This window comes from Oncorhynchus nerka, linkage group LG4 (assembly GCF_034236695.1).
Source record: "Oncorhynchus nerka isolate Pitt River linkage group LG4, Oner_Uvic_2.0, whole genome shotgun sequence".
NCBI lineage: Eukaryota > Metazoa > Chordata > Actinopteri > Salmoniformes > Salmonidae > Oncorhynchus > Oncorhynchus nerka.
The window spans coordinates 32451549-32464889 of NC_088399.1; the positions used below are offsets into that span (position 1 = coordinate 32451549).

Consider the following 13341-nt stretch of genomic DNA (forward strand, 5'->3'; position numbering starts at 1 on the left):
AGACAGACAGACAGAGTCTGGGCTCCACAACACACACCACACAGCCAATAAACTACTTTTCTACGACTCTGCCTCACGTGCTGCGACACTGGATCTGTGGTTAGTCATGCCATGCAGCCCAGCAGAGAATAAACTAGCAGGGCAGAATAGACAGACTGGAGGACAGTAAACCTCATGCAGACACTCAGAGTATACAAATAAAGTACAAATTCAGAAAACATCCTCTCATGAACACACACCATCCTATGAACGTGCCGAAGATGATCCCACATACACACTTTAAAAAACAAACATTTAACCTTTACTTAACTAGGCAAGTCAGTTAAGAACAAATTCTTATTTACAATGACGGCCTACACCAGCCAAACCCAGACAACGCTGGGCCAATTGTGCTCCATCCTATGGGACTGCCAATCACAGCCGGTTGTGATACAGCCTGGATTCAAACCAGGGTGTCTGTAGTGACACCTCTAGAACTGAGATGCAGTGCCTTAGACCACTGCGCCACTCGGAAGCACAGACATACACAACACCAGACACACACAGACATACACAACACCAGACACACACAGACATACACAACACCAGACACACACAGACATACACAACACCAGACACATACAGACATACACAACACCAGACACACACAGACATAAGCAACACCAGACACACACAGACATACACAACACCAGACACACACAGACATACACAACACCAGACACACACAGACATACACAACACCAGACACACACAGACATACACAACACCAGACACATACAGACATACACAACACCAGACACACACAGACATACACAACACCAGACACACACAGACATACACAACACCAGACACACACAGACATACACAACACCAGACACACACAGACATAAGCAACACCAGACACACACAGACATACACAACACCAGACACACACAGACATACACAACACCAGACACACACAGACATACACAACACCAGACACACACAGACATATACAACACCAGACACACACAGACATACACAACACCAGACACACACAGACATACACAACACCAGACACACACAGACATACACAACACCAGACACACACAGACATATACAACACCAGACACACACAGACATACACAACACCAGACACACACAGACATACACAACACCAGACACATACAGACATACACAACACCAGACACACACAGACATACACAACACCAGACACACACAGACATACACAACACCAGACACACACAGACATACACAACACCAGACACACACAGACATACACAACACCAGACACACACAGACATACGCAACACCAGACACACACAGACATAAGCAACACCAGACACACACAGACATACACAACACCAGAAACACACAGACATACACAACACCAGACACACACAGACATAAGCAACATCAGACACACACAGACATAAGCAACACCAGACACACACAGACATACACAACACCAGACACACACAGACATACACAACACCAGACACATACAGACATATGCAACACCAGACACACACAGACATACGCAACACCAGACACACACAGACATATGCAACACCAGACACACACAGACATAAGCAACACCAGACACACACAGACATACACAACACCAGACACACACAGACATACACAACACCAGACACACACAGACATAAGCAACACCAGACACACACAGACATACACAACACCAGACACACACAGACATACACAACACCAGACACACACAGACATACACAACACCAGACACATACAGACATACACAACACCGGACACACACAGACATACACAACACCAGACACACACAGAGATACACAACACCAGACACACACAGAGATACACAACACCAGACACACACAGACATACACAACACCAGACACACACAGACATAAGCAACACCAGACACACACAGACATACACAACACCAGACAGACACAGACATACGCAACACCAGACACACAATGACACAAGCAACACCAGACACACACACAGACATAAGCAACACCAGACACACACAGACATACACAACACCAGACACACACAGACATACACAACACCAGACACATACAGACATATGCAACACCAGACAAACACAGACATACACAACACCAGACACACACAGACATACGCAACACCAGACACACACAGACATAAGCAACACCAGACACACAGAGACATACACAACACCAGACACACACAGACATACACAACACCAGACACACACAGACATACACAACACCAGACAAAAGCTAGGGGCTCAGATGCCATGTAACTTAAGTCTGAACAGGGTTCATCTCATTATCTATGTAGATCTTCAGACTGTATCTACGGAGCAGGACCTGGGCTTTTGAAGCCAGGGCTTTACAGCAGACAGTCATCCCCAGACACACAGGGAGAGCCAGACTCTCAACTGTCTCCCCAGAAAATTGGATTTCTATCCCCTGAGATTAGGATCAGACTTCCCTATTGGCTCTATTAGAAAAACATGCAGCCCTAAGCCTGGGAGAAGCCCGGGTTCACATCCAGACATCAGGACAGGCTGAACTCTGACCCCCTCAGGCCACCCCTTCTGATCCCCCTGATGGCTTCCTGCAGGCGTCTGTCTGCCAGACGGACGGAGACCCAGAGCCAACCAACCGCAGGTGTCATCCATTTGATTTAACCTACCCGTTCCTCTCTTCTCCTGGGGGGTTAACTATCCACAGAGGGGACCAAGGGGTGTCTGTCTGTTGTTGGCGCTGTGTTGTTGACACCAGCACACATCAATTCCCATACATTTGACTTACTTGTTGCAAGTTCACAGCTCCATTGTCCAACAGTGTTAGAACATGTGCTAGTATCATCTAATAATGTAACTCTTTTGTTAAACTTGACAGATCAGACGCATGCAATGTGATACTGAAACGAATATCACATGGTTTATTGTGAGATATCCAGCCTTTCTGGAACTACGTAGAGGGACGAGAGTTCAGAGGATGTTGGAGCAGATTAGTGTACACCTCAGTATGTTCCCCGGGTGTGATTACGTACACCTCAGTATGTTCCCCGGGTGTGATTACGTACACCTCAGTATGTTCCCCGGGTGTGATTATGTACACCTCTGTTAGTTATTTCATCTTCCTCTCAATGTTCTGGGTGAAAAACAGCCTCTTTTCTGAGTGAATCTCTAACTGTCTAACAGTTGATCTCTAACTGTTGTCAAGGAGGGAAATGCCTTTAGGCTGTGTGGCCTGTCTCTCTTTCTCTTTCGCTCTCCCTTAGTTTCACTGTAAAAGCCCTACTGTATATATACTTGATGGCTATTTAGACTTCTTGGCTCTCCTATCTGCACATTAAACAGTCTGATAGACATCCTAGGGTAAAGTCCATTACCTACTCACAGATATACACAGAAGCACCACACCACGCTCTGTATATTCAATCCAGTAGAATAACATCCTAGGAGATTGGGCAAATCAGTAGATCATGTGTCTTTAAGGACTGGCGATTCGTCAGGCAGCTTGGGTCTGAGGCGTGCGGCTGAGGCCTGGGCTGATGCTACTCAGGAGTGGGCCTAAGTGAAGCCATCTCTGTATGGGGAAGGAGACATACTGTATCCTAGCAGGCCACCCCTTGCTCTCCTATTTAGTCTCAGCTCTCTGCTCTGTAGGGCGCCGAGTCCTCTTGTAAAAACATGGCTTCAGATGCTTGTGTTCAAGAGGCCTTCTCACAAGCAGCAGAAAGCTGAGCCTGGCGAGTTTGTAACAAAGACTCTTCAGAGGGAGACCACGAGAACGGAGATGTTTTCCCCTCGGGCAAATGTTTAGGTTTGAACCTCTTTGCAAAACAAAGTTCTACTTTGCTATTGTTTCCCCGTTGTCAGTTCCATTGGATGGACTCTAAATAATGTTTTCTCACATCATACCCTTATATCATCTAAGTATGTTCTGCTCTGCCCAAGTAGACTGAGGTCACAAAATACTGTGTTAACTCTCCACTGATATCATAAGTGTCCATATCATGCAGGATAACTGTGGTAGCCCTCTGTCTCTCTCTCTCTCTGCCTTTAAGCGAAGCTTTCACATATCCCATATCATAGTACTGTAGTAGCAACAGCGTTAACTCAGTTTGTTGGGGCATGGTGCTTGCAACAGCAGAGCTGTTGGTTTTGATTCCCGCATGGAACATACTTTATACTGAATGCTTTTGTTAACTTGGTTTATTTGAATATAAGCATGTGCTAAATTACCATAAAGATGTCAATAATGATATGTACTCACAGATGTAGTAGTACTCTCTGCCGGAGCGGAACTCGAAGCCCAGAGAGAAGGGGGTGAAGAGCTGGAACTTCTCGGAGAACTTCAGGGGTCCGTTGGGGGAGTGGGGCCTGTTACACTCCCAGCGTTTGAAGCCCTTGGCGGTGTGGTCACAGGAGCTGTAGCCGTCGTAGTTGACCATGTAGAGGACATAGCGCTCCATCCGCTCTTCAGGGACATAGTCCAGGTAGTGGGGACAGAAGACGTCCAGGTAGTCATTTATACACACGTCGATGTGGTAGTCACCCCGGTAGAACCTGAAAGGAAATCAGAGAGGTTCTGAGTAAGATTCTTCAGGACTACAACGTCTAATAGTACTGATACTAACATGCATTTCCATGATTCTACCTTCCTGGACGTCATCACTGATCAAACACTATAGGGCAGGTATAAGGCAAGGGCTTCATTGTGTAACTCTCATCTACTGTATCTAGTCATGTCAGATCAGTGATGTCTTCAAGAAGGGGAGTATCATAAGATGCATACTAAAAGTATGTGACCTATAGCCCTAGACGAGAAAAAATGTAACCAGATGTGTCTGACAGAGACACTGCAGACCGATCTACAGAAGACACATCTACGTCCTACTATCTAGTTTTGTTTACAGAATCCCACCATGTCATTCTCAATCCTCTCACCGCTCTAGAGCGGGTGCTCAAACCTCTTCTCTACCACCAGCCAAAAAGTATCTTACGACAGACTGCTAGTCAGTCATAAGCCACATATCAATGTTTGAGCTGGGCTGCGATGACTTATGAGAGTGCTGAAATTTAAGTCCCCCAGCGCCAAAGTCCAAATCCTCTGGTTAGCACGGGCCTTTGGCAGATTTAAGAGGATCCCCTCAAAAGAGGGAAATTTTCATTAGACCAATATGACATGCTGATGGAGGAGACCCGGTGGAATCTCTCTCAGCGCTGGGAAAAAAGTGTGTTTCTCAAGGCCCCAGAAACAGCCCCAACCAGATTCACATGGAGCTTCAGGGTAAACCGAGCGGCCCTCCAGAGGAAGGAGGACATCAGCCAGATATGCCAGGTATTCATTCCTGGGGAGTGATGCGATACACATATTCCCATAGGCCATATACGGTTGCATTTCTGATGCGTTTATTGGAGACAGATTGGTTTAGGTTGGCCAGCGCATCTCAGAGTCGCTAATGGCCGAGCTTGGTATCACTGACATACTGCGGATGTCTTCAATACTCCACCTCTGTTCATTGACACACTGGGGCCAGGGGAACAGGCTGGGGACCGTTACTGTGCATACTGTGCGGTGATGATTCCATACGGATGAACTCACTCGCGCTCTGTGGGAGGTTTCTCAATGTAAGGACTGAGATTCACTGACCGAGGAGCAGGTCTTACACCCACCTAACAACCTCTCCAGGGGGAGAGAAGCATTCTGAACTGATTCAGGGTCAGGTGAGATAGGAGGTTGCGTTGGACGGCAGTGCAGCTGTTCCCACTGACACGTACATTTCCAGGCTTTAAGAGGCGTGAGGAGTATAAAGGGTGCTGTGTGTTGGCTGGGACCTGCTGGGAGTATCAGGTTGTCCTTATACGGATTGCAAATGTGTTGCAGGATTAGTGACTCTCCTACTGGGTTTGGTGCGGCCACAGAGGAGGGTGTGTGGCTGTGTGTGTGTGTGTGTGTGTGTGTGTGTGTGTGTGTGTGTGTGTGTGTGTGTGTGTGTGTGTGTGTGTGTGTGTGTGTGTGTGTGTGTGTGTGTGTGTGTGTGTGTGTGTGCGCGCATTCCATGTGTGTCATATAGTCTGTGTGAGATTGTGTCTTTGTGTGTGATTTGTCAGCTAAATTCTCATATTTTTCTCTAATTATAGCCTGGTCAAACATGAAACTGTAGCCTTGTTTTCTCTCTAATTGTAGCCTGGTCAAACATGAAACTGAAGCCTTCTTTTCTCTCTCAAAGGCCCACTTTTCATGCTCCAGCTGAGTGCTGTGACTCCAGGCAGCAAAGCATGGCCTCAATCAGCCTCAGTTTCTTTGCCTTTCACTGATACCATAACTGACAGAGAGCAACCAAACCCCAGAGAGCCACTAGCAAGTACTGTATCACTTCCTCAGCCAGCGGCATTGTGGGATAGCCAGCTTGGTCTGTCCATCTCTCTAAGCTTGTAATGCTACCTTTCAACCTGTGTGTACCTTTAGCTGCTCTCACCTGTCACTCAAATCTGACCTGGGACCTGCCATAAAGATTAGCATTGATTAGAGAAGAGAGTTAGACTGAGAGGTGTGGGTGGTCACCATTCTGAAAGTGATGAGCAGAAGATTTATGTCAGGGGAGCTAAGCAGGGACCACAGAGAGGATTACTCTGACCCTCCTAGAGACACCTGAGAGAGCTTTGTGACGGATAGTACCAAATATCAATCCACACTGAGCCATAATCCTGAACCATAATGCTAAAACATATGTCTCGGTCTGACACTCAATATCACCGCAAGTGTGAGTTTTCAATCTTTACGTGAATGTCTTCAGACTACAGTAACGCTTCACAATGTACCGACAGAGCTCAATGGGGAAATCAGCATCAGGGTTTTGTCAGAGTTATTGTGTGAGTTCGCTCAAAGTCTCTCACAACGAACATCAATGTGGCAGACAAGGAAATAAAGAACTCTAGCTGTGAGGCTGACAACTCAAAAACTAATGACGTCATTAAGAAATCAACACCTTCATTTGTTAAATTCATTCATGTGACGCGATGAGCCAATAGAGTTTAAAAAATGAAGACACACAAATCCTATATCTATCCGTCTTTGGGATTAATGATGCCTGATTGGCTGAATTACTCACAGCCACTTAGACAGGCTCATGCATGATTCAGGGACTACCACTTTTAACAAAGCACTCTCATAACAATAATCCTTCTTTTCACTCCTCTCCTTCTCTCTTTCCCCCCTTCTCTTTCTCTCTGGTGACCAAACACAGGTAATGAATGGTTTGCACCCTGGTTCAGTGGAGGGGAGGATGAGAGGAGGGGAGGAGGGAGAGAGAAAGCCTTCCTGGTGTTTTCTATAATACATGATTACAGTGGTGTCAGAGCGAGGTCAAATTCCAATGGTTTTATAACAATAGGAGAAAAAAGGAGCCACTTTCCCTCCACAGACCACATGAAACCGCTGACCTGTTCCAAGCCACATAATGGAACAAACGACTAAATACAAACTAAGCGGTTGTGCGGGCAAACATTACGGGTTTCAACTGCACGTGTGTCTACACACACGTGCACACACACACACACACACACACACACTCCGTAGTTCATGTCACTGACCTTAGGGGGAGCTCTTTAGGTAGGTAATTACACCACTGTGGCTAACAGGCTAATGCATCTCTGGTGATTTGGCCCTGGGCACTGATGTCAACATATGGAGTCTATTTATCCCTCTGCCTGGTGTTTCCCCCTCTCCCTCAGGGCACCAGGCCTGACCTCCATCTACCTGGCAGATCATTCATAGCCCTGTGCCACCAACACCACCAGCACCAGCCATGGTTCAGACATCATTACCTCCACTGATCACACACATCTGTGCAGACACACGGACCGAGCTGTCTGCCAGGGTTCAGAGTCAGACTGGGCGTTGACAGCAAAAAGAGATGAGAAAAGAGAAAACTATAAAATAGACACTTTTCTCTTTTTTGTGGTACATTTCCCTGAGAACAAAACGTTTTGTCTGAGCTGCTCAGACAGGGACGAAAGTTATTGAGTTTTAGATTGAAAACACATGGCTGTTTGTGTAAGGTAGGTCCTACATGGCAAGAACATTACAATGTGTTACAGTCAGTAAAAGCAGGAGACAGAGTATTTAGAGTATGAGAGTGAGAACCAGCGTGAGAACCAGCGTGAGAACCAGAGTGAGAACCAGCGTGAGAACCAGAGTGAGAACCAGAGTGAGAACCAGAGTGAGAACCAGCGTGAGAACCAGAGTGAGAACCAGAGTGAGAACCAGCGTGAGAACCAGCGTGAGAACCAGCGTGAGAACCAGCGTGAGAACCAGCGTGAGAACCAGAGTGAGAACCAGAGTGAGAACCAGCATGAGAACCAGAGTGAGAACCAGAGTGAGAACCAGCGTGAGAACCAGCATGAGAACCAGAGTGAGAACCAGTGTGAACCCGTGTGATAACCAGTGTGAGAACCAGAGTGTGAACCAGTGTGAGAACCAGTTTGAGAACCAGTGTGAACCAGTGTGAGAACCAGTTTGAGAACCAGTGTGAGAACCAGTGTGCTAATGAGAGCGACAAAGAGAGAAAGAGAAGTGAACAGTGATTCTCAGCTGTTTTCTATGAATGACATAAGAAGTTAACTCACAGTACAGGACAGGTTAATGAATGATGATGCTATTCTGGTGGTCGAAGGGTGAAAGAGGCAGCACGTGGTGAGTGTCACTTAACACACACGCACACACACACACCGCGGGGCTCGGTCACTCACTGCTTAACACCAGGGGCTGACAGTCAATACCATTACCCTCTGGTCTCAAGGCCGACCCTAACACAGGTTGCCATCACACTGACTTACGACAATGCTATGTTCTACCTCTTTTTACATGCGTGATGTGCTCAAACCCCAGGGCACACACACACACACACACACACACAGATCTCAGGGTGCTCTCTGTCTATCTCAGAAGCCACATAACTCAAGAGGCTCCAAGTCTTGTTAAAATAACCCCACAAAGAATGGCACACTCAGTACCTTGGACCAAACTACCAAGTGTAGCATATAGCCCTAGCCTAGGTCATAGAAACACAGACACCTAGATCTACAGCAGATAAAGACATTGATGGAGCGTGAGCTGGGAGCACTAATAGATGCCTGTCTAGATGGCTAGACGCTACCTATCATTATCAGACCACTCCCATAGGACAGGAGAATATTGATCTGACATAAGAGCCAGGCCAGGGGTTAGAGGTCACTGACAGACCATTATTCAGCCAGGGCCTCAGTATTTGGCCAGTGTCTGAGTGAGGTGACGGGTATGACCCCGGGGTCGTCCATCTTAGGAGCTGCTGAGTAGGTGGCGGTGCTGCTGAAGGAAGGAAGGTGAAGTTTAATATGGTGGATGGATGAGGCTTCACCTTAGAGCAAACAGAGCTGCCCAGCCCTCTCATTAAACACAAACTTGCACACACGCATGCATGCGGACATGAGCGCGCACAAACACACTCACACATACGGTAATGGTATAAGCAGCAGGGATCTGTACAGGAAGGGTCTACCTCATCCCTTGTTTGACTATGGTGACCCTGACCCCCCTCACAGGCTTTGACATCTGACCCCTCTCTCCGGGGGCGATTTGAACCCCTGCACCGCCCTATCACTTTACTGCACCCCAGGGAACTCCAACCCGCCCTGCCCTGTGCCAAACCAACCCTGAACCCAGTATAGCAGGGAGGGGGCAGTGGTGAGAGAGAAAACCACAACGTCTGGAATCAATCACCCAACCATGACAAGGCTCCACAGCATTCACACACACCACAAGTCATCCAGTAGGGAGGTCTCACACAAATCATAGTTGGGTGAAATTGACTAAGGCGAGTGATTGTGTTCTGTGGGGAGATGGAAGAAAAGTAGGCTAAGTGCTTCTGTTGGATATTAGTTCTATTAAAGGTTGTATTCGTATTGGTTGTATTCAAGGTTGGGAAATGAAGGGATACGACATCTGCTTGTGTTAGATGTAGCATGGGTACAGTGGAACCAGAGGGGACGGTAGATGCCAGTGAGAGTGTGAGAGGGGGTGGTCTTTCCCCCACTCTGTCCCCTCAACAAACACCAGCAGCCCCAGGAAAAACAGCACATGTAAAATCATGTAAGGGCTAAACATAGAACGTCTACTGAGTGCCAGGCATGCCAGTGCCAAGCCACAACACCTGGCCCCCTCAATCTCACCCCTCTAGGCCCCCTAACCCGCCTCTACTGACCCCCTCTCCTCGACACCAAATGTCTGTCAAAGCCTCCTCCATCAGTCCACAACCAGAGCCCCACGGATACATCCACATCCACACAAACCACCTTAATAGACAGTGTTTCACATTCACACCTTCTGCAGCATTACAAGTGTGTTCAAAAATTATTTTATTATTATTTTATTTTTTTGCTATCTAACTTAGTAGTATACATCCACATCCACCACACACACCACCCCAAGAGGACATATCTAGAACTCAGCCATTGTGACTTTTCAAAGGGCAAGTTCATCTTCACATTTAAAATGGATTTAAAATGCCAACCCATGGCTAGTATTTACACAGTGGGCCCATTAAAGAGTTTCATAGCCAAACGCTCACACAGGGAGTTTAGCGATGCAGCTTATATTGTTCTGAGCTCCAGACCAGAGGACAGCAGGAACAAAGGCTGGTCCAGAACCACAGGCCAAGACCCAGTGGACCAAAGCAGCTCGCCCTGATATCATCGATGGACCAGCCCAGACATTACCAATACCAGCCGGTCACATAGCCCTATAGCACCTGCTCAGGCCTGGCTGAAGCCAACACTGACTCCTCCTCAAACCTGATTCCAGATCAGCTCTTCCAGCCCCAATCCTAACACTGACCATTAAAAATACAGCAACAAATCTGATCCTGGGCAAGCTGTCTAAGGGCCAATACGAATCACATGTCACTGGCTGTTCATATCCATTTGTCCAAGGATTTGCAGTGTCTTTCTGAAGATAGACGAGGTAATAACAGAGCGGGATAGCTTCTTTTGATAGATCACCTCTTGACAGGCCAGTTTCCATCCCAAAGAACACTGAGTCAGGCACTTCTCTGTCTGAGGTATGACGCCAGAGGAATAGAGACATACCGTAAAACAGATGCTCTGTCTCCCTCAGTCCATCCATCCACTTAGTGTTGGATCAGTGTATGTGTGTTTTTAAACCTGGCCTAGAAGTTTGGATCTCATCTCAGTATCGTCATGGACGGCAGAGTTGAGCACAGGTTAAAGAGCCTTCATTTAATCTGGGCATGGTTCCATCTATTCCCTACACGAAAGGAAAGCTGTTGGAAGATGTGTGTAGGCTATGTGTACAAGTGAGTGAGTGAGTGAGTGAGTGAGTGAGTGAGTGAGTGAGTGAGTGAGTGAGTGAGTGAGTGAGTGAGTGAGTGAGTGAGTGAGTGAGTGAGTGAGTGAGTGAGTGAGTGAGTGAGTGAGTGAGTGAGTGAGTGAGTGAGTGAGTGAGTGCGTGCGTGCGTGTATTCAGTGTGTGTGCACATTTTCGCATGTGTGAATGTGCATTCATATGTGTGGTGCAGACTCTCTGTGTATCTGCTGATAACAGTGCAGGACTGTGTGTTAAATCAAGCATTGCCAGCAGCAGCTGAATCCTCCTCTGCCTACTGCCTATCATTATCACTGTGTTCTAGTTAGCAGACTGTAGAGATTATCCCCAGTCACTGAACCATGGGCCACCTCATTTACCACACCACTTGATGTAATTGTTATTGGAGTGGAGATACTACCCTGATGAGCAAACTGCTAACGCCACCTCTCCTCTCCTCTCACTTCCACATTGTCACTGAGTGTTCTTGCCTCAGAGAGAGAGGGGGGTGAGAGAGAGAGAGAGAGAGAGAGAGAGAGAGAGAGAGCGAGCGGACTATAGTAATGCTTTAGACGAACACAGGTAAAATCATGGAAACCACTGGACCAAAACATTTTATCAACCTGTTTTGTTTGACGTAGATTTGACTGAAAATAAACCAAACCACCATTGAAACTCTATCATTGATTTTGTGGTTTGAAAAGACACATTTCACCCAGGCAGAAAGGGCCTTGTGTTGTGTGTCCCTGGGATTGTTCTGTGAGTCAGAGAGGACAGAGGGGCTTATTTTAGGTTTGCATGTTTCTGTGTAAAGCTGTCACTCAATTAGCGTACACATCTGTCCTTCCTTTCAGGAGCACAAGGTGGGCAGTGACCTGCGTAAGCACTATGGCTGAACGCTTCAGAACAGGAGTCTCGAAGACCACCGCATCCATGACCACCAACGAAATAGTATCTCCACATGCGTGTGCATGTGTGAGGGGTGGTGGGGGCAACGTTTAAAATCACTGTGAACCCACGTCAGTCAACATGTACGCGTTGAACACACAAGGCACTCATCGCACACCCAGGAACACACAGTGAACACTTGACGTGCTCAAAACGTTGTAGATAGTGTTTTATCCTTATAACAACACCCAATTACAACAACATGAAGGCTTTTCACCAGCCCTGCTCCCATATGCACTGTATCCCTGTTAGACTGATGCATAGGGTCATAGTGGACATGTTCCATAGGGTTAGAGTCAATGGGTCTATCATCATACATAATAAGGATTTTAACAGAGAAAGATGACTCAATAGACTCCAATATCTCATTTAAAGGCCTATCAAGGTGGTCTTGATCATGTGACCTGACCATGAAATACGCTGGCCATGAATCAAAACTAGAACAGTGTTATACATTTGACACCCCGGAAGGAGACTGGACTCTACAGCCACAGGTCAAGAGGTCATCATTAGGGTCTAATCCAGCCTACCCCTGTTAGTAACCCTAACCCAGCCTATCCCTGTTAGTAACCCTAACCCAGCCTATACCTGTTAGTAACCCTAACCTAGCCTATCCCTGTTAGTAACCCTAACCCAGCCTATCCCTGTTAGTAACCCTAACCCAGCCTATCCCTGTTAGTAACCCTAACCCAGCCTATCCCTGTTAGTAACCCTAACCCAGCCTATCCCTGTTAGTAACCCTAACCCAGCCTATCCCTTGTTCGTAACCCTAACCCAGCCTATCCCTGTTAGTAACCCTAACCCAGCCTATCCCTGTTAGTAACCCTAACCCAGCCTATCCCTGTTAGTAACCCTAACCCAGCCTATCCCTGTTAGTAACCCTAACCCAGCCTATCCCTGTTAGTAACCCTAACCCAGCCTATCCCTGTTAGTAACCCTAACCCAGCCTATACCTGTTAGTAACCCTAACCCAGCCTATCCTGTTAGTAACCCTAACCCAGCCTATCCCTGTTAGTAACCCTAACCCAGCCTA

At 47.0% G+C, this 13341-nt stretch overlaps 1 protein-coding gene across 1 annotated transcript in view; it reads right to left on the reverse strand.

Annotated features, from left to right (window-relative positions):
* LOC115122248 (ephrin-A5b-like) overlaps window positions 1-13341 on the reverse strand; it is an 88147-nt gene that overhangs the window by 6643 nt on the left and 68163 nt on the right. The window contains exon 2 of the mRNA XM_029651446.2: window positions 4272-4564. Coding sequence (XP_029507306.1) covers window positions 4272-4564 — 293 coding nt within the window. The remainder of the gene's footprint in view (window positions 1-4271; window positions 4565-13341) is intronic.